The 22688-nt window shown below is 37.0% G+C and overlaps 1 protein-coding gene across 17 annotated transcripts in view; it reads right to left on the reverse strand.

Moving 5' to 3' along the window:
• The window catches only part of LOC125467077 (neural cell adhesion molecule 1), a 501070-nt gene that overhangs the window by 47213 nt on the left and 431169 nt on the right, over positions 1-22688 (reverse strand). For 14 of the 17 annotated variants that reach the window (XM_059639028.1, XM_059639033.1, XM_059639029.1 and 11 more), the window contains 2 exons: positions 15605-15729; positions 6767-6947 (listed from right to left, as the gene is read on the reverse strand). In XM_059639028.1, the coding sequence (XP_059495011.1) occupies positions 6767-6947; positions 15605-15729 (306 nt within the window). Of the gene's footprint in view, positions 1-830; positions 2646-6766; positions 6948-15604; positions 15730-22688 lie in introns of those variants that run through there. The other 3 variants (XM_059639038.1, XM_059639039.1, XM_059639040.1) reach the window with 1 other exon arrangement.

The raw sequence follows: 22688 nt of genomic DNA on the forward strand, positions 1-22688 counted from the left end.
CGAAGTCTTTGCAATAACAGCACATGGTGATGAACTAAAGGACAGACAAAGACTAATCTAAAAATGTTTCAACAGTCAAATAAATGTATTTAGAGTCATACAGTCAAACAGCATGGAAGCAGCCCCTTTGGTCTGACCAGTAGAAAAAGTGATTTGGTAAGAAGTCACCATTTATGTTTGTGTATAAAGGATCTAATAGCCTGGACTAATAAAATATATGTAAGAAACATTTGCAGTTAATCACTTTGTGTGAAACAGAGCACAAATATTAGCAAGGTTTTGTACGTCAATGCAAATTTATTTTCCATTCGAGCATGGACATTCCTCAACAGAGGTTTAGTTACTAGTAACTTCTTTAGTAGTAACAATTCTTGCCTAATAACAGAATATGCACTAGATATAGCTGACACGTAGCAAATAGATGAGATTTCACCACAAATACATTGGCTGCTTCTGTGGCAAAGTGACTGAATTATTTATAACTAATGCCATTGCTAAATTCAGTAAGTGCACCTCTTTCACAATACGAGGAAAATGGCAGAACTCAAAGCACCATGTTGAAATACCCTGTCTCATCCTAATCTATCAAACAATAGCAATCAATGGGGATTCCACTAGTTTTTAGTTTCCGCATTGTGCTAAATTTACTGGGTGCTACGTAGAAATTAGTATAGAAATAAGTAGTTTCGTAAGAATAAGTATCATTTAAAAATAGTTACATGTGTCAGCACTGAATGTCAAACTACCACGTGAGCCTCTTACTGTCTATTTGTTTGCCGTGTTTATTTCAGTTTTGTAGATTTTACCAGTTGCATTTCTGTGGAAATATATAAGGATGGAAAGCTTTTTATCAATAAAAAATACATTACTGGTCACATTCTCTGTAAATGTGAACATAGAGATACAGTACATAGTGATAACAATGAATAAATGGATTCATTCCTAATGCATTACCAAATAAATATTGCTTTGACATTCCACCGTAAATGTTAATTATCAACATATAATTACTGAGCAGGTTTATCTGCGGGTAAAGAGTGAACATTTCAGAGAAAAACAAACTTAATTTTCCCTTATGTAGAGATAAAAGGTACAGAGCTGGATGAACACAGCAGGCCAAGCAGCATCAGAACAGCAGGAAAGCTGACGTTTTGGGTCTCGAGCCTTCTTCTTCAGAAGGGCCCAGACCTGAAACTTCAGCTTTCCTGCTCCTATGATGCTGCTTGGCCTGCTGTGTTCATCCAGCTTTACACCTTGTTATCTCAGGATTCTCCAGCATCGACAGTTCCTGCTATCTCCTAATTTTCCCTTAGCTTTGTTTAGTTTTTAGAAGACCTTGCTGATTTTCCAGTTCTGAAGAAGGTTACTAACAAATTAGTGTCTGCTTTAGAGGTTGTCTTGTCCATATTTCCAACATTTAAACAAAAAAGATCACATTTATCTTTATTCTTTACTTGTATTTTATGGGAAACTGAAAATCTAATTCCTCACCATAACAGTAGTGACAACACAGATGTTATGAACCAGAAAAAAAAGTACTTCAAAATAATTCTGTTAACTGTTTATTTTAATTAATAAAATTTAGTCAATTGTCTGCCTCTCCACGAAATTGTAGCATTACACTTCTATGTTTTCTTAGTTATCTAGGGCACTTTTCTCATCTGTAAAAAATAATTAAATTAGAATATCTATATTTAAGGCAATTCTACCAAACTGCAATCAGACCTTAAGAGCTTGAATTAATTTGCTTACAAATAGCTTACATGAAGAAAGCACTGAAAAGATAATATAGACCCAGACCTCCACACATTTTGAGGAGTCTCTTATGTATGGTATGCTGCATACCAGCATAGCTGACTGAAATTAAGCGTGTTTAACCAAGCTGTGTTTAAGATCAGCTTTCATTGCATGTGTTTGTATTACCACTAAAATACCAATTGGCAAAATGCAGCACAAAAAAAGCCTAGGGTATCAATTTGGAAATAGATTCTTAAAATATAAGTTACATTTTAATTCTTTTTCAATTTAACTTCAAATTGACAATAACTCGTATGAAATTTTTTGTAGCTGTTCCAGATACACAATGTACAATATTTATATCACTGTTTTACTTCAGTTTACACACATACAGTTGCTAATTCTTTTGAGCCATTGTTCCATTCATCAGGCTGCCAGGCTATAGTAATGATGTGTTTAATGAAAGAGGAAAAGGAGGAGTGGAAGATATTGGGTGGAACAACTAACCATAGAATGAAATGATAATGACAGATCCTCACAAAAGAAGGTAACTACAAATCAAAAGAAATAGTCTTCTAAAGAAGAAATGCAGAAATTAACAATCTTAGCTAAGATAAATTGAAAATTGAATGTACATGCACAAATAAAGAGGAATTAGACAATGGACAACTGATTTTGAATTGACAATTTGTTTAAACAGCTCATTTGTTTTGGAAAAAACAGGTACAATTTTTTGAGTAATGTTCAAATACATCTGAAGCAAATGCAAAGGCGTAAATGAAGTGTTGAACTGTCTTGAGGAGCAAACAGCATGCCTTCATTGAGGGTCTAAGACAACAAAATAACTAGAACTGCAGAGAAGAGTAATGAGAAAAGTGTGTATGATATTGATGAACCACCCAAAGTTGCTGTTGGGGCCAAAGTATTTCCATCCAAAGGCAAAGAGTTGTATAACATAATAGCCATTCCAATCATTTGATGTTCATAGAAAATGTAGGGTAATGGAAACATATGTGTGTGATGACAGGCAAGTGGAAGAGAGGGTGGGAACAGGGAAGATAAAAGGGGTGGGATAAGAGAGAAAAAGAGAGAAAAAGATCATAAATATAAAGCCAAATTAAGAATTTAAGGTAAACAAATAATGTGTAAATTTTAACTTGAAATAAAACAGATTAGAGAAATATCTGCGCAACGTAAGTATGCTTAATTGTAAGCAGAGCACACAAGGTCAAAAGATCATAGTTCATGGTTACAGGGTTAAAGGACACAAACTAAGCTGGGAGAATGGAAATGATCACACAATGGGTTGCAAGGACAGAATAGAGCTAAAAGAAACAGTAAGTAGTTTCTATGAAAGACAAACATAAAGCTGGAATAAGGCTGGTTAAAAAAAAGTATTTGAAATTAATGCTATGTTTTACTTTGCCGCCATATATGTTAGCTGCATTCAATTAAATGGCTTTCAACTATTGGCATGGAAAAGCAGTTCCTCTGCCCATGCTCCAAGCTGCTGTGTAAGTAACTGCCTTAGTGATGTAACAGGCCAGTAAGACTTGTTGTAACATTGTCAGCCTCATCATGCATATTGCAGCACACACTGCTGCATCCCCAGAAAACATTAATATGTTAACTCATTAACCACTAAACCCTAGAATCCATCCACAGAATATCTAAAATATTCAAAAGCCCAATTAATCAGTTATTGTACCATTAATGAAGTGAGCCAGTACAGCGCTTTCATTGACATGGTCAAAGAAATAAGGAAGCTGAAATTTAGAGTAATATTTCAAGATGAATAGTATTTAGTTGAAAGCTGAGAAAGCTTACACCTACACATTCAGGACTATATTTTCCTCTTATTGCACATAAAGTATTAAATATTAATTGTTAACATAATTAATAAATTACAAGTCAAAATGGAGAAACATTTTGTCGTGTGTATATATAACACTTCATCATAGAATGACATAGTATTGAAGGGGACCATTCATGCCATGATGTCTTGGCCAGTTCGTTGAAGTCAGAAGTCACATGACACCAGGTACTACTCCAACTGGTATATTTGAAATCACAAGATTTTGAAGCATTGCTCCTTCTTCAAGTGAAGCGTGGGCAGTGCTTTGAAAGTGATGAAGGTGCAGTGCTTTGAAAGCTTGTGATTTCAAATAGACCTGTTGGATTATAATCTGGTGACCTGTGACTTCTGACATTGTCCACCCAGTCCAACACTAATTCCTCCACGCAGCTCTTTTAAAGAGTTATCACATTAATACCACTCCATTCCTCTTGCTACACTATCCTGAACATACTTTCACTTCAATATTTATTCAATTATTACTAAAGCTGCTTCCATGAATGAAGAAAACCAGCCAGGAAGAATGCAAAAGGATAACATTCCAGAGACACTAAACCTAAGACACAAAGGGCCACCTCTTTGCAAAATGCTCATTGTTTAGCAAGAAAAAATAATTTTGACAACAATTAATCCATTATACAGATGCTGCTGGGAGGCTTCCATTATCTTTCATGGCAAACAAACCTATGACATGAGATTGTCCAGCATTTTGGAATTGCGTTTAATATTGCATTTATCAAATTCTACTGAATTTGAAATAAGGTCTATACAGCTAGTAAAATATATTAAAATATTTCATGATGTCCTAAAACAGAATTCTTAAACTTGGGAAACTTTGGGAAAAAAGCTTTCTTTTTTAAATATTAATTTTGGATATTATTTATCACAAGATGGTTCTTTTACATTCCAGTCAAAAAAAAGCCTGACTTTTCTTTGTAGAATTCACTCACAGCTCTATGTAATAATTTTGGAACAATTTTGTCAGGTTCATCATTAAAAGACTACAGCAACAAAAAATGCCTTTTTAAAAGAAAATATTCAATAAAGAGGAAAATATTGTCCTTTATATCTTTAGGAAATCATGCATTCACTCAGATTGGTGTACTATAAATTGCTACAATCATAAAAATTGATAATAAAATTCTCTGTGATCTAACTTGGTCAATGAAAATCCTGTGTTCTGATTCACAGACACCTGATATGATTGGGCAAATAAACAGCAAGAATAGATAAAATAGCAAGAAACTCAAGGGCCTGCAGCCAATAACCTGTGATGAAACTGTAACCTTTACTACTTGCAGAAATAAACATTTAGACAGGTTCCACACTGAAATCAGGAGCCTCTGCAAACTAACTGGAGCATGAGGTGTAAGTTGCTGTTTTCTGCTCCAAAACCAATCACACTAGAATGTTCATTTTTGAAATGTATTATCAGTTGGACACAGCTTTCCAGTATTGAAACAGTATAATTGCCACTGAAGTTACATTAATAACCTTGGGTGGCATCAAGAATCAGTAATCACTGTAAGGATTGTTGAAATATAAAACTCGTCATGGATAGAGGGAGGTTGCATGTCAGCCAGATTCAATTCAGCTGTTTAACATCAGTAAACTAGCGCTCAAAAACACCTAGGAAACCACATCACTAAAACCTGGTTGTAACTGCAATTAAATTTCACAAAGTAATTACAACAGTTATTATCACCGATGGAAATTTGGAAAACAAAATTATGCTCATAACAGCAAATAGTGATGAGAGATTTCAAAACTTGAGCATTGGAAAAAGTGTCTTGGATCCTGTAAGGTTTTAAATCAACATTATCTTCAAATGTGTGCGGCTTTGTTTTCCTCGCGTCATTCTTTTGACATTACTGCTTGTAGTGACAGTTCAGCCTTCTCAAAATTACTGCTTTGTTGCTACTATGATAGATATTAGCAATGCTCAATCACTTCAGAGGATTTTTTTTTACAGCTTTCAGTCAGGGAGCTAGCAGTTATAGTAAGAATTTGAGAAAATTGTCTTGCTAAAACAACTGGTGACTTTGGCTGCTAAAATTCAGGTGTGATTCACACAAGGTGTACAAAACTGTGGGACAGAACATTGTGACAATGTTGGAAAGATCTGGCTGGCAAGTAGACACAGGAACTTGCGATGCTTCTTTCCAGGAACATCTACCACTACACCTTGTGTCACAAACAGGCCCTTGTCAGGCCGCAAGTAGGCATTCCCTGCAGGATCGATGTTCAGATGATAGAATGAACTGTGGGTCTCTACTGAGTGGAAGTAGCATTGAGCAGACAGTAGTTACTGCCATACAACACCCATGCAAGGCCAAGGATCGTTGTTCAATCTCTGGCCACAGCTGAGTCATGGTGGAAGGGAATTGGTAGTACTGGTGTGGGGAGGGGCGGGAGAAGGGGTGCTCTCAGCAAGCTTCCCTTTCCTGGTGTTGGGTCTCTTGATTGGGCAGGGAGCGCCAAAGAACAACTGCTCCCTCTCTCCTCCAACCTCCATTGGAGAAAGCAAATACATCCCACCCATTGCTGGATTAATACTAGTGGTGGCAGGAGGAGGTCCTTAAAGCTGTCAATGGGTCTTCCTACCCTGGACTTTATCAGGATGGAGGCAGGAAGATGCCATTTACAGGAAGGATCCTACTTGCCATCATCCTGCCTGAACAAATGCTAACTCACCCTCCACCCACCAGCAAAGGTGTTACACTGGACAGAAGATTCAACTCGTTCAGTCAGATAACTATTAACCTGCTCAAGAAAGCATGATTGTCAATGTGTTGCAGTATTAATGCTTGCCGCAATTTTCCCCTCACTGAACAGTTCTTACACCCTGTTCCAATGTAAGATTCCAATTTCATTTTTTGTTAATGGCTGTACCCATGATTACTGCTTTGCACGCCAACATTTCTTGCTGGATACAAGTCTGGTAGTGGAAAAATATGATTGGAAAATGAACTGTATTTATTTTTAAATATGCAGAGAAGTACTAACGAGTGCAATTTTTTTTTCCATGAAAGGAATAAATGAAATCAATACATCACAGACGGATGAATACCATATAAAGCAGTATTCAATTTTACAAGCATGACTAGATTTGGGGATGCAGCGTCTTTGCAAGATTTAATGCAAATAATATTTGAAAGCAGCCAGAAATTGTACCTGGAATGACAGTGGGTTCTACCGAGGTCCGGAAGGAGACGGAACCAGCTTCTGACTTGCCTTGCTGGTTCTCAGCAACAACATAAACTTCATACTCAGAGTTCCATTCCAGGTTTGCAAGAATAACGTATTCACTGTCAGATGGCAATCGCATCTCAGGTTTCCAGTCCGAGTGATGTTTCTGCAAAATAGACCATCGGTGAGCAAAGCACTAACAGAGCTTCAATCTAAGATTTGTGCAGATAAATGTACACTAGTTAAAGCAATGCGCCACTGTGCTACATTATGGCTAACTTTTAATCAGTTTCAGAAAATGTAAAGGCTGCCAGTGATTGACTTTCTCACTTTTGATTTTGAAGCAGAGATAAATGATACACAGATTCAACAGCAACATCCAGAAATGGAGTCACAGCAGGTTTGAAGCCCAGAGTTGTTATTCACCTGCTCCTTTGTCACCCACTTTACTTTTTGGATGCAAGTGGTAGCATTGTGATCCTGAGTTCAACAATGAAGGAAATGTAATTCTTTCAGGGAAAACAGTTTTCAAAAGTACAACAGGGCAAAACTAGAATAGAAATTCTGAATAAGTCATCTCAGGCTCAAAGTAACTTTGTTTCTCTTTCCAATGCTGCTCCCAGATACACTGATTTTTCTTCGCTCCCCCAGTATTTTCTGATTTTATTTTAGATTTCCGGGTCTGAATTTTTTGTTGTTGTTTTGCATAAAATGAAGGTGTCACTTTGCTAAAGGAAGGGTGGACATTGGTGTGCGGAACTTGAACTTATTCAAAAGAATATAAGACAACTCCAGGAAAAATAAAGTACATTTTCACTTGTTCAACTTCTACAGAAGTAGTATCTATCAGAAAGGCATGGAGAAACTGGCAGAGATCTGCGTACTGAAGGTAGTTGGGCCTATGGAGTTCCCAAACTTCAGTCTTCAAAAGTGAAGAATTGTGACATTTGGTGAAATCACGCAAATTGCAGCACCAAGTTGGCACACAGATAGCTTAAGATGCAAATATTAGCTTCTGATTTTATATGGTAAGTCACATTGTACTATTTTGCTAACATTCAGTGGCAGCATACCCAAGGACAGGGCTTTGTTCCGATAAGAAACGACTAACTGTCTCAGCTACTGTGAGAGTTTTCCTACCTTTGTGAAAGGAATGGAATAAGCTGAAAACAAGAAGCAGATAAAACCAAACTACCTTTAATGCCAGTTTCAATATGACAATTCTTTTTGTGAATACAATGAATTGGGTCCTTGAATTGTCCATTTGTCAAAGGAGCTCCACTAGATCACTTAAGATCATAGAAACTCAAAAGGGCATTGAACAAAGAAGTTGGCAAGTCACGTTGCAGTTGTATAAGACTTTGCTTAGGCCATATCTGGATTAGTGTGTATAGTTCTGGGCGCCATACTATAGGAAGGATTTGGAGACACTGCCAAAAAGGTTTACCAGAAATGCAGGAACTGGCAAGTGGAGATAACTAAACAGACTCAAGGAGTTGAGTGACCCTCTTCTACGCTGAGATACTCTAGGTTTCTGTGACATTAAACAATAAAAGTTAGACAGATACACGAACAGCTCAAGCTTTCAAAGTGCTGGAAGAGACGGTGATCCAGCATCACAATCAGGACATTGTGTTTCAACTGGTTACTGTCATGGGAAGGAAGAATAAGCATTTTCCAAACAAACTGATAGAAGCTCAAATACAAGAGGTCACCATTCAACACTGTTTCTGGGCCAATCATACATTGGTCAGTGAACAGTGATGCAGACACAGTCATCTGAATATATATTAATGGCTTGAAAGTTGGAAATGAATGTACTATCACCAAACACGCAGATGACAGAAATAGATGAGAAGTAGTGAGTTATCACCAGGGCTCAACAGAGGGATACAGACAATGTTACATGTGCGCACAAAACCTTAAACATAGTGTGATAAAATATGAGTTTATATACTTTGGCCGGAAGAATAGAGAGTTGTTCATTATTTAAATGGGAGAAGACTAAAAATGCTGAAGCACAGTGATTTGGGGGTTGCTCGTACATGAATCACAAAAAGTTAATATACACATTCACCAGGTAATAGAGAAGGCAAATGGAATATTGGGCTTCATTTCAAAGGGAATGGAGTTTAAAATTAGAGGTCTTGTTAAAACTGTCATGACACTATTCAGTGGTGGAGTACTGTGCACACTTCTGGTCCCTTATCGAAGGGCAGATACATATCTGTATTGGAGGCAGCACAGAGGAGGTTCACTAGGTTGATCCTGTGTATAGAGGAATTTTCTTTCAAGGAGAGGTTCAGTAGATTGTTCTGAGAAAGGTTCACCGGACCTGAAACATTATCTCTGATTTTTCTTCACTGATGCTGCCAGACGTGCTGAGGAGGACCTGACAAAGGAGCAGCGCTCCAAAAGCATGTGATCTCAAATAACCTGTTGGACTATAACCTGGTGTCATGTGACTTCTGACCTTGTCTTTCCCAGTCCAACACCGGCACCTCTACATCAAGCTAACAATGTCAGCAACAGCTATTTTACTGGGGAATGATCTAGAAGCAAAATATACTTCCAGCAGCTTCTGCTTTTGCGCGAGTAGATTGGGCTGAAAAGAGGATTTATAGAGACATAAGATTCAAAAGCTTAACAGGGTAAATGCAGAGAGATTACGGGCAAAGTGCAGGGCCAGAGATGTAATCTCAGCGTAAGGAGTCGCCAAGGTAAGATTGGAGAAAGATTGCGAATCTGTGGAATTCTTTACTGCACATGGCAGTTGAGATTGGGCTATTAAATATACTCCAGGTTGAGATTTCTAATCAGTGAGGGAATCAAGGATCATGGAGATAAAACAGGGAAGTGGAGGCAAGGATTATCAACCCAACTACAATCTGAATGGCAAAACGGTCTCAGTGGGCTGAATAGCCAACATCTGTTCCTATATCTTATGGTTTTATGGTTACAATCATCCTAAACCTGATCCTACTGTACTCAACTTCCATCATCTGCCTTTAACAGGAGATCTTAATAAAGTGATGATTCTTAAAGATGATAAATACTAGTCTAAAACAGCTGCTGCCATCACCTGACCGCAGACTGAACCCAGTCCAAACAACCCAAACAGAATAAAAGTAGATGAAACAGAAAAAAGTGCATGAACTTGCTGCACTGAAATTACCATTCTATTCAAAGACAAAGACAGGGAAACAAGACAAATAAGTCGGTGCTCAGAAATTTGCATCTTGTGTTTAATTCATGGTCGTATTGATAAAAGCTCCACGAAAACAGAACAGAAGCATGACAGGGGAGAAAGTGAGAGGGGAAGGCAGAGAAGTGGAGAGATAGAGAAGCTGGAAAGAAAAGAAGAAACAGAATTCCAAAAAAGGTAATGAAACCTGAGCTGAGAAGGGAAACCGAAATCAGCTTTGGTGAGGAAACCACATCCAACTCAGTACTGACAGCTGATATATTAAGATTCGATCATTTAAAACTCAATTTTGACGAGAAAAAGGCAGACACCATCTTTACGTGAACAACTGGCATAGTAGTTATGAGTGCTATATCAGAGCAGACTTCCAGGGAAGGTTCATAAAGTTTACTCTCTTTTCCTGTGGAGTATGCCATTAACTGCAAGACAGCGAAAGGGACTTCTTCAAATGTGCAAGAGTTGGCACTAAAAGGCTTTTACGAGAAAAATGTCAGACCTTTGAAAAACAATATACCCAGATGTAGAATTTGAATGGCTTGGCAGTTCACTTTTGACAATGAGTACAAACATTTAATATCAAGACCAGCTAAGAAAAACAAATTTAGGTAATGCTCCAAAAGTTTATACTCTTAATTTCAGACCCAAATAGAAGAGGAGGGTAACAGGATCCAGGCAGACAGCAATTCTGGCTGAAGATTGAGAGGTAAATGAAAACTCATAACGCAGGAAAGCTGGGATCTAGAAGCTGTCACAAACCCAGGGAGGGATAAGGGCAAGGTTAATATCATCCAGGCAAGCCGAAGAGAAAAGTGAAGCCAGGCAGAGAAAACAACTATCCACGATCACAGAAAAGGATGGAAGACAGATGGGAAGCTGCCTCAAATGCTCCCATTGTGGCAAACCAGGACATGTAAAGGAAAACTGTTGGTTGCAAAGGTCCCCAAAGCTCAAGCTGCAAGGCAGGTGACAGTAGCATTAGGATAGTCAGTGCCTGTTCAGGCATGACTGTTAACCAAGTAAGTTGTCAAGAGCGTGTGCAGAATAATGAAGAACACTGTCTTATACAGCCAGAGAGAGTAATCAACATTATCCACAGCAACAGTACTCATGGACATGGTCAGTGGGGAAAAAGATTCCCAACTTGAAAGCAAAATAAATCCTAATATGCTGATAAAAGGGCTCATGGGAAATTGGTACAGAGGTGCTACTAGTTAAAGTTTTTTGAGAGTGTGAACTGGCTACATCCAGGAATGGTGGGGGTAGTTCTAAGCTAACAAGTCGTAAATTCACCTGACAAAGGAACAACGCTCCAAATACTTGTGATCTCAAATAAACCTGTTGGACTATTAACTAGTGACGTGTGACTCCTGACTTTGTCTTGCCCAGTCCAACACTGGCACCGCCACATCAAGCTAACAAGGTCAGCGATAGCTATTTTATTGGGGAATGACCCAGAAGCAAAATATACACCTCAAACAGAAAAAGGCAAGGCAAAAGGATTGGAAAAGGTGAAAGACGCCACTTGAATGTAGCAGACAGGCCAGAGAGGGAGAAAGATCACAAACCTTATAGGGGATGGCAGAATTCATGAGGGCCGGAGTAGCTCGACAGGTCACATGAATTAATTGAGCAGGAAATGGCAAAGACACTGGAAACTGAATAAAGCTCAATATCTGTCTGGATGGCAGTGAATCCCACAAGGTTTTCGCTTACTCAGCAACGGTCATTTGAATTAAGCAGGGCTGAAGACAGAACTGAAGTTTTAGTAGGATTGGGAGACTATGCAGCTGTTAAAAAAGCCAATAGCTATAAAAGACTAGAAAGAGCCTCGGAAGGTGACAAAAGATCACAGTACAGAGACAGAGACAGAGGCATGGTTAGTAGATACCGTCATGTAAAATTTTAAAAAAGAGAGAGTTCTCAGATAGGGCAGAAGTGAAGGTGATGCCTCACTGAGTGGGAGAAATGCACGGCAGAAGAGCAAAAGTTGAACCACTATCTAATGGCCATTGTGTTCTAAGGGAAGTGAAATAGATTAGGTGACAACATATTACCATAACAAAGGGTAAAGGGAAGGAAGCATACTCCACAGCAGATATCACTGGTCACCAAGGCAGACCAGAAGAGATAAACAGAATTTTATCTGGGGTGGGGTGTAGATTTCAAAGGAACTGAACCACCTTTGTGCACCTAAAATGCTGCCTGGCCTGCTGTGTTCATCCAGCTCCATACTTTGTTATCTCGGATTCTCCAGCATCTGCAACTCCCATTATCTCTGATACAACATTCCCAACCTTAACCAGTTAAGTTGGTTGGACGTAAAGTTAGCAAGACCTATGTGTAACATGTAAGTTTATGCAGGAAACAAACTTCAGATGACCATCTATCAACCTGCTAGAAATCAAGTTTTTGAAAATCCCAGAATCCAGTATATGGGCTAAAGAAGGGTTAAGACTTGGAAACCATCCACAGATCAGCAAACAAGTGACTGCAAGTCCCACAGCACATCTTGGCCTCAACAAAGGTAAAAGAGTGATTGCACAATTAGTGTGTATTATCATGCCAAAATGTTGTATTCTCTTACAGTGACCTGATAATGAAACATTCACCGTAAACAAAAAGGTGAAATATTGTTTGTATTAGTTATTAATTTTGGGAAATTTATTAGGAATGATAAATATAGCATATCGGCAATGAATTTCATCATCTGATGTAATGCCCTAGATCTTCATGGACTATGGTGATAGAGAGCAAATACTGACCTAAAATAGCTGCTTTAATCTCCTGATCATAGGTTGAGGTCAATTCATATGGAATACACAAAACAGTTACACTGTAATTACCATTTCATCAAAGAAATCAAAGCAAAACCTGATAACTAAATCAGCATTAAGAAATTCACATTTTCAATTTAATTGTGTAATATATTCACACACTGGGAGATAAAAGGTTATGCAAAAGCTATTCATCTTTGAAAGATAATGGAGTTAGACTTTGAATATACAAAGCAATCATGGGTTGGATTTTGTGAGGAGATTCCAATTAGGGCTCCTTCAGAAATGCAAAGCTGTACCTCCATTCTGACAGGTCTGCGGTTGTGCAGAACTGTCAGAAGGTAAGCCAATGCCTCCTTTCACAGCAGTCAGCTACTGTATCCTCTCATTTAAAGGTGTCAACAGCCCACTTTGCCAACTTCTAGCAAAGGGTTGTGTGTGATGTTCGGGTGCTGGGAGGCTAGTGTGTCAGATTGGGTGGGAGGTAGATAAATAGGATGTCACGAGTAAGGGATTGGTTGCCAGGAGGACAGGGTTCCAGGGTGCAATTTGGCAAGAGGTCAACTAAGTAATGCAGTGTTTATGGTCTGTCAGGATGGGCAGGACATGTCAGGTTCAGTGGGAGACTATGAGGATTGGTGTCACATCGAGGAGCTTTGAGCTGGGTTCGGCAGCATGGGTTTGGGCCAGATCTGGAAAGTGGGGGGGGGGGGGGCATCAGGGACGGAAGGGGAGGCAACCCTGCCCATCCTGATTTGGGAACATACCCCACCCGAAACGTTAACTCTGATTTCTCTTCACAGACGCCGCCAGAAATGCTGAGCTTCTCCAGCAATCTCTATTTTTGTTTCTGGAAACACGTCCTGCTGTTTCTTCACGGCCACTAGTTCAAAATCACAGGACTCCCTCCCCAGCAGCACTACGCTTGTACCTACATCTAATTGGCCACACCAGTTCAGGAAGGCAACTCAGAACTGACTTCAATAGTAACTCGGGTAATGGGAACTAAATGCTGGCCCCTTCAATGGATCCACCCATTCTCCCAATCAAACAAAGAAAATCATTGAATCAAGTGTGCAACATGGAAAGACATGTAAAAGCAACTGTTCAGTGAATTCCAGGACGCTGCAAATTTCATTACTGCTGAGGCAACAAAATAGTCATGGAGTCAGGTTTCACTCCCACAACTCAACGCTTCTAAGAAGTTCAACCTGTACCTGATTCTACTTCTCCATCTGCACTAGACCCTGCTGCATTTTTAAACTTATTACCCGAATGCATTTTGGGTGTCACATTTTAACTGAGGGGGAAAAAAAAGTAACAAAATCCTTTTTTCACTTAAGAAAAGCTCAGAATTTGCTCCTTCATTTTGGTCACCTACATTCTAATTGACGTCTGATAAGTGTGTGTGCCAAAGAAAAATAATGCTTGTGACTGACTGAGGTGGTTTACAAAGAGGGGAACTTATTTCCACTCTGCACCTGTCGCAACATCAAAGATATCCACTCTGATTTCCATTCCTTGCTATCTTCTCGCTCTTGTTAATATATTTGAGGTTTTAATCTAATTTCCTCTTCAATAATTGTGGCAGTCTACTCCATATTTTAGGAAATATGTGCATGAGAAAGAATTCTGGCCCACCAATTTATGCTTCAAGTGTCAGTCACAATTATATGGCCTTTTATTATCAATTCCCTGACTGCAAGAACTGACTTTTCATTTGATCTACTTGGTCCAAATTACATAATCCTTGCTTTCCTAGACATGTTAAAATAACCGTAGCCTCTTATCCTTGGTATTACTGCTCCTCCATCTTTTCTTCAAATTCATTTCTATAATGGCATGTTTTAAATTGCATGAAATCTGACTAATTAATAGGAAATAATATTTTGAAGATTCATCAACTCACTGCTTTTACGTTTAATGACCCAGTATATAACATGCAAATGCATTATTATTTTTGCTTTTTATACCCACATTCTGATTTTCAATCAACATATTTGCATTCAGATGTTTTAACTTGATCAAGCAAGTGAGGGAATAAGTTAAATTTTGTTTAATTATAATTAGTTGGAAAACTTTGTCTTTTTTTGCAAGAAATAAATCCATATGGCTCAGTTCAAAACTAAAGTTGTTGGTTTATGCTTGTTGTTGTTCTATGGCTCAAATTAAAGTGAACTTGGCAACAAATGCCGCCCCAGTATCACCCCACATGCTGCAAGTGAATAAAGAGAAACATGTGTGAAGCCATGTGGTTACCAAGGCATGCTCATGCAGAAACTCGAATACATAACCTTCACAGAATAACCATGCCAATGTAAGTGGCAATAACTCATTTCAGTGGAATAGTGAGTTAAGCTTATAAAGTGGCTTCTGTGAAATAGCTTATTATGGTGATTATGTGTATATAATACCACTGATTTCTATAAAAATGAAAACTGGACAACTTCTATGATTATGACATGTGCAAAACTCCTAACATCAGGTAATAAGTTGAATATTTATCCCACTATCCTGGCATGATTTTTCTTGCCTGTAGCATGATTGTAATTGTATATAAAAAATGAATAAACACTTTTAAAATTATGACTTGAATTAACATTCGACCCAATGCAAAGTTCCCTGACACCACCAAGAATTCTCATTGCACCCTCACACATTCAGACGTAATACTGTTCATTTCTCAATGTGTTTTCTTTGACTTCTAGTTACTTTTACAAATCCAATAAATATCAAGCTTTAAGTACGAAAGCTCCACTGTTACTGCAAGACATGATAGATAGGTCGATATTTTCCTGTAATATTTTGGCACAACTATATACACATAAGTGTCTCTGTACTTACAGCTTTGTATCTGACCAAATAATGGCGGATAGGAGAACCACCGTCATCCTGCTTGATCCAGTTTACTTTGAAGACATTTCCACTTCCGAGCACTTTTCCTTCAAGTTTTGGTGGACTTGGTTCTCCTACAAGTTAATATTGGTAATACCACATCTTTTATCCAATAATCCAAAAATTTCATCAAAAACATCACTACATTTACTCAGAAGACATCATTAGCTTTATGTTCATTAATTTTTTAAAGACATTTCACAATTCTCACAAAAAAAAAAGTGTTTTGGTTTTGGATTCAAATAACCTACTGAGAACAGAACTGCATTGAAGTGATTTGTAGTGATTGTATTTGTTACATTGTAATAATTGTTTTATTTAATTATTTATGTATAACAAAGTAAACACACTTCAGACAATGCCTTGATCTGAGGTTTTGTTTAATGCAAAGTGGTCAAAATTATCTAGTTAAGTCTAAGTTTTCAAGTGCCTATTTGTTAAATTTGAAAAATACTCGACATTGAATTCTGCAGTTCTCAGCTGATAATGTAATATTTGAGGAGACTTCGGCATGAAATTGACTTTCTGCCATTCACACTAACACACGTCTGTTTCAGGCTATCTGCAATTAGATCCAGGTTGAACTGTTCAAAGTGACAGCTAATTGATTGCTGGAAAGGTCATACTTTGGGTTTATGTGGTACATGTAAATTCAAAAAATTACAGTTATTAGGTAATATTAGAACTACTTACTTCAACATCCCAGGGCTGCGAAAACTATGGGGATTTCTCTGACTGTTAGCCACTGAACATTTTTGCCATTATTTTTTAATTAAAGTCAGGAAAATAATGATTATACTTTTGTTTTATTACAGTCTGCAGTTATCGGATGCACCATTCAGGATTTCATACTAAAACGAAGACAGGAAGAAATGGTCCGCAGACATAACTTTTCATATGATCTAGTGAGAAATGTTCCATTTGACACTGCTGTGTAAAATTGATTTTAAAAGTGTTTTAATTTAAAGGAGGACCGAAGAAATCTTGAAAGCTGTCCTCTTTCAAGTGGAAGAAATCAGATTGAAACCCGAGTAAAGAGAATGCAAAAAATTTCTACTTGACTGCAAATTGAACTGAAATAAGAGAAAGAAAAAATCCTGATTTTTATTTTACTTTTTGTTTCTCAAGTTTTGCACCAAGTGTAATTACAACACATTTAATCAAAAGGAGCATCTATTCTCCAGTATGTCGAAAGCTCAAAAGGACAAGAGAAAACCTATAAATGATCAAACACTGCTGGCAAAAGTCAGAGGAAACTGAAAGCCACATTTTTATTTAGAAAGTACCCTTTAATGCTCTGGATTGCATGATATATCAAAGTAATATTAAATAATTAAAACAATAATGCAGTTCTGCTCAACCAGATATTTATGTGGAGTGGTGGCTCTTGTAAGGAGACCAGTTATTATATAGATCTTTATAAATTAATATAGATTTATAAACTAAAATTTTTTAGTGACAACTTCATGTGAGAAATGGAATTAAGTTAAAGTTCCATGGATGAACTTGATGGTTAAAACATCTCTGATTCTATTTTTCCCCCAAATGCTTGATTTTCCAAATCAACTGCTCTCTCCCTTTTGTCTATTGTAACCTACCTGCCAAGACTAAGAATGGGAGAGAGCTTGGCTTCGAATTGGCCCACAAATGACCCTCTTTTTGTTTCTACTCAAGTCAAAGCTCTTTTATTCTGTTTCTACCTTATGATGATTCAGCAGCTGTGATATAGCCAGGAGACAGACTGATATGGTAAGAATGCAAAAAATAGGTTCAACAACTGCATTATCTGTAGATAACAATCTCATAGCTCTTCAAAGAGGTATGATTAAAAAAAAAGATACTGAGCCAAAAGAGGGGATATCATAAAAGGTGTGTGGAGGGAGTGGGGATGAGTTAAGGAGAGACTTTAAAAAGGATGGAAGCTTGAGAGGTTCAGGGCAGGACGCTTTGATTACCAGATGCGTAAAAAGCAATGGTAAAATGTGAAGGGAGGGGAGAATGCATATAGTCAGTAGAAAGGATTGCTAAAGGTGGGAGGGATGACATGGATTCCATACAGGTGCTCCAACATTTGTGGAGAATTAGGCTTTCTTTCTGCACGCCAGTCATGATTTTTTTCACTCGTCATCAATCTATCCATTCACTGTTTTTAATAATGTCACTTGCAGGTTGTATTGCATACAGAAGACACACAACACAGCAATAAATTTGATCGTAAGAGTGCATTCAATAAAGAAATGAATATAAGGCTGTTACGACTTCACTGAGTCTCCAGTATAAGAGTCACCACTGAGCATTCACTCTGTTGTTAGTGCCTGCCTTGAATTAGACTATTTAGGTAATCATGCTTATAAAATATTATATTTTCAAGAACATATTCATTTCAAGCTACACATTGATATTGGTTAACGTATCAAAGAATAGTTTTGCAATTGAAATAAACAGTTATGCTGTAACTTAACAGGTTAGTGACATTCCAAAGGAAGAAACAGAAAAACAGCTGCTCTTTTTGAAGGCTGATTCCAAATGGTACACAATCCAATCACTAAATGTAGGTTACTCCTTTTTCTGGGCAAAATAAAAAAGTTAAAGAAGAAAGAAGCACCAACACAAACCATGCCTGGTCATGCAACAATATTCCGGACATCATATTGGCAAGGATTATGTGACTATGTGATTTTCTGGCTCTAAATGAAGAAAAAGACCCAGTTAGCATGCATATGGCAGTGCCATTTACACCAAGTGTCTTTTCATATTCACCAATCACTATTTGCTTAATGTGCAGATATTGAGAAAATAATTTTGCCTTGGCATTCAGCTGGTTTCTAATCAATCTTATGGTCTGGCAATGGGATCAATACAATTCATTGATCTATGGAATGGTTTTGCAATATTTTATCAAGAGGAACATCCAATTTCTCTCAGGTACCAGCCTTTAATTTGACGAAGCCCATTGCAGCATTATAGCACCTATCATAAAGCTCAAAAAACTGTCCTTCACGCAGGTCACAGACCTGAAACATTAACTATGCTCTCAATGTTTCACTACAGATTCTGCCAAATCTGCTGAACATTTCCAGCACTTCCTGTTTTATTTCAGATTTTCAGCAGCTGTATCTCCTCCATTCTGCCAAGAGTCAACACACACAGTGTAAATGGTACTAAAAGATTCAAAGAAAACACCTAGATGAAAAAAAAATGTTGTGATTGATTGTTGAGTATAAGAATCAGTTATCATTGATTAAATGTAAAAGGAAGAAATGAAAGACACACACATGAAAAATCCAGGGCAAAACCAGCCTGCATTTGCTACACAAATGGCATGCATGGGGATGGTGGGGAAGAATACAAATCTCAGCCTCTTTTTGTCCTTCAGGATGTCGCCCAATAGGCTTCAGGAGGGGAACAGAACTACTTGCGACATGCAACAATTTTTGTGAGTTACAAGTGTTAGTCTTGGTCTGTGCTCTAACCTGCCTAAATGTTTCCTTCTTAAAAATCAAAAGAGAAGATTAGAAAAGGAAAACCAATACTATCTTCCACCAAGATTAAGAAGAGTACAAAAATTATATTCAGGCAACAGCTGCTGTGAGTATTTTTAAAAATTTTAGCAGGGAAGCAATGCAGAAAAGAAAATCATACATACAGCTTAAGGCAGGTTTTGGTGTTAGTAATATTAATGTATCACCCACATAATTCGATATACTTGGCACCAGTACACAAGCTGTGTTTCATTTTGTGAAAATTCAAACAGCAGAAGATCAACAGTTTGCTTGAAATGATAACAAAGTTGATTTTTTTTGTGAAAACACTAAGAGGGCAGGGATTTAATTAAGATTAAGTTATTGTTGTTTATGTTTATCACATGGATTAAAAAAAACTCTGACTTCTGCAATATATCATCAACATTTTAAACATAATTTTACAGGGGCAGCACATCACTAAATTAATACGAGTTATATCCACTTTAATTTAACTATCATGATCTCTTCATTCTTGTACTTCTTCTAAACAAGCTTGCTTAAGATGACATTTATTTTAGGTCTCTTACTATTTAATTTCAGATAATTTTTACTATTTAAGAACTTTGTATTCTACAGGTATTTCAAAATTTATTTACTAATACTGAAAACTGCATAAGTGCATGAAAAAATTTAGAAAATGAAAATTATGACAGGTAATTCTTCAAAAATTACACCTGATATCTACATCTACATTAGCATATCAAGGTATATGTGATAAAAGAAAGTAAACAATACAATCATGGCTGTCTTATTGTACATGACTTGCAGTTAATTTTTATGCATCAATTACAATTCAGTTATGTAGTAGGAGATTCATTTTAATACAACTAACTGGCAAAAAAAATTACAATCTTTGATTAGACCTTAAATTGCTGCCTGATTCCAGAAAATTCCAGTCTTCTGTAAATTAATTTTGTTAATTATCAGCTTTGAAATTCCTTATACTATGTGGATGAAGATTTGACAAGGTTTGGGAGGGCATCAAAGGTGAACTGGATTCGGTTCTCATCTGACTTCTGACGTAGTGACTGAAGTTTCCTCTCACTATTCCAGGAAGAGAACAAATGAAAAGCATTTTTTGCCATCAGGGCTAAAGTGAGATAAGACAACGGAGAACAGATCAAATTGGTGTCTGTAAGTTAGTGCTGTTTAGCCGCTGATATAATTTCACTAAGCCTTTGGTAGAAATTCAAAAATACAACTTTAAATAGAAACAACCAATTAAATGCTGCTGCTTGTCTTGTTACGCTTTGTCCACCACATCATTCAACTTCTCCCTGCATTTATTCCCACTATCATTATGTTTTTACTTATTTACGCCCAACATAACACGTTTTGCCTATTTGAAAGCTTTTCTTTTCCTTTAAAATGACAGCATGTGCTACTTTCCTATGCTCCAACCAACTTTTAGATTATATTTCAAGACTCCAAACTATGTCATTCAATAATAATTAGCTGCAAAGGCTTGTTTTAAAGCAAACCAGAACCCAACAGTAAAAACTGATGCAGTCACATGGCACATTAATCCTTGAGGTATCCAACCGGAACGAGTAACTAAAGGAGATTTGTGCAAGGCAGAAGCTCAGAAAGTGTGTGCTTAGAAAAGGAAACTGGTCCATGGCATTTTCACAAAAGCTCTCAACTGAATGACAGACTAAACAAATTAATGGTTTAATTTCTTACCAAGATAAAAAGTAATTGATTGTGTTGTTCTCAGTTAAAAGTGGTTGGCAGGTTTTAAGCAAGAAATTTACATTTTGTCTTTTCTCCCTCTACCATGTTGCTGGGTTCCTTGCTATTTTTTTTAAAATAAAATGTTCTGCAAAATTTATAATTATGTATTTTATCAGGAAATCATGAAACTTCTGAAATGCTCAACTCTATTGGACTCTTAAGAATTGTGTTCAGTGTGTTCAATTTATTCAACCAATCAGAACAAAGATTTTACCTTCTGTTCACCAGCGTGGACGACATCATCAGCACCATGCAAGCCACATGACAAAGTCACATGATACGCACGTACATGATTGGTTGAAAGGAAAGTGGAGGAGAGCACATGAAAAATATAAAATTAAAGCTGATGTAAACATGGGCAGGAATTGAGTTACAGACTGAATAAACCAAAATCAAACCAAAAAAACATTAAAGATACAAATGGGACGCTGGGATATTTAAATCAAACTCTCTGGTAGCAACACAGATCAGCAGTTTTTCCTCTGGCTGTAATTGTAAATGAGAATGTTTAGTTGTTAACAATTTTTAAAAATGCAAAGCATTTTGTTATAGAAATGCAATTAGTACTGTATCAGGCAAAGCTTGATCATTCTTAGTAAAACTGATCAAAACAGAGTACCAGTATTTTTTTCCCAGGAAGGGCCTGCCTGTGCTCTCCCCACAAAATAGTAATTCAGAGGAAACTCTGCAGGTTTAGAAACAGCAATACTTCTTTTCACAAACACTAAATAGATTTGCATCATATGTTGTGAACTTCATCATCCACAAAGCTCATAACAATGTGTGAATTTTATACATTTCAGCACCAGCAATTTCCATTTGATTCAGGACAACTACAAATGGAAAGGGTGTGTTAAGGCATAAATTTCATTCCTTTACAAAGTGGGATGCTCGGATAACAATTCAGCTATCTTGTGACATGAATGAAAGATGACATGAAAATGTTTTAAATAAAACTGCAATGAAACTTTTGGCATTGCTGTTGTCGGAAACATCTGCTGATCTACAAATTTCATTTATTGCAAAGCACACAATGTGTTAACAATTCACAGATACGAGGCCAAGCAGTCGCGTCTTGCAGGTATGTCATGCAGAAGGCTACTGTAAAACTAAAGAATCAATTTCTGAAACTTTATGTATGATCATCGAGCATATATATTTGAGTTGACAATCTAAAATAAAAGACAAAAATAAATTGTTAACTCCAGTGTTGCTTTCCATAGCTTCGTTTTTTTAAACAACCTAAACAATTGATCAATGGCTTCCTAAATTTTTATTTTAGCAATGTGTAGATCTGACATCCAAGGACATACTGCTGTGTTGAAATAAAGTTGTACTGGTATTCTTCTTTCTCGAAGTAAAAAATTATGTTAATACTATTCAAGAATAAAAGTTGTGTGATATCTATTTTGAAATAGAAATGGTGTTAAAAATGATAAAAAGTTACATTAACATGTTCTTCACTAAAAGAAAGATGTCATTAATATTGTGCTGCCCTGAAATATAATATAGATTATTGTTTGCTGCATTCAAAATTAAGTCGTATTTCCGCTGTGAAATCAATTTATGATTTACAGAGAAATGAATTTCTTCAAATGCCTTACAAAAACTAAGCATCCTATAATTGTGTTTTTCCATTCAATTGTCTTTGGAGTTAATTTCATCTTCTGTTTCAAAGTTAATTCCTGTCAATATGCAAAATAAATCCTTAATAGTCATATAGAATGATGAATTATCCCTCTTGATTGTGAAATACAGTTAACAGATGTAATTAA

This window comes from Stegostoma tigrinum, chromosome 32, assembly GCF_030684315.1.
Source record: "Stegostoma tigrinum isolate sSteTig4 chromosome 32, sSteTig4.hap1, whole genome shotgun sequence".
Taxonomy (NCBI): Eukaryota; Metazoa; Chordata; class Chondrichthyes; order Orectolobiformes; family Stegostomatidae; genus Stegostoma; species Stegostoma tigrinum.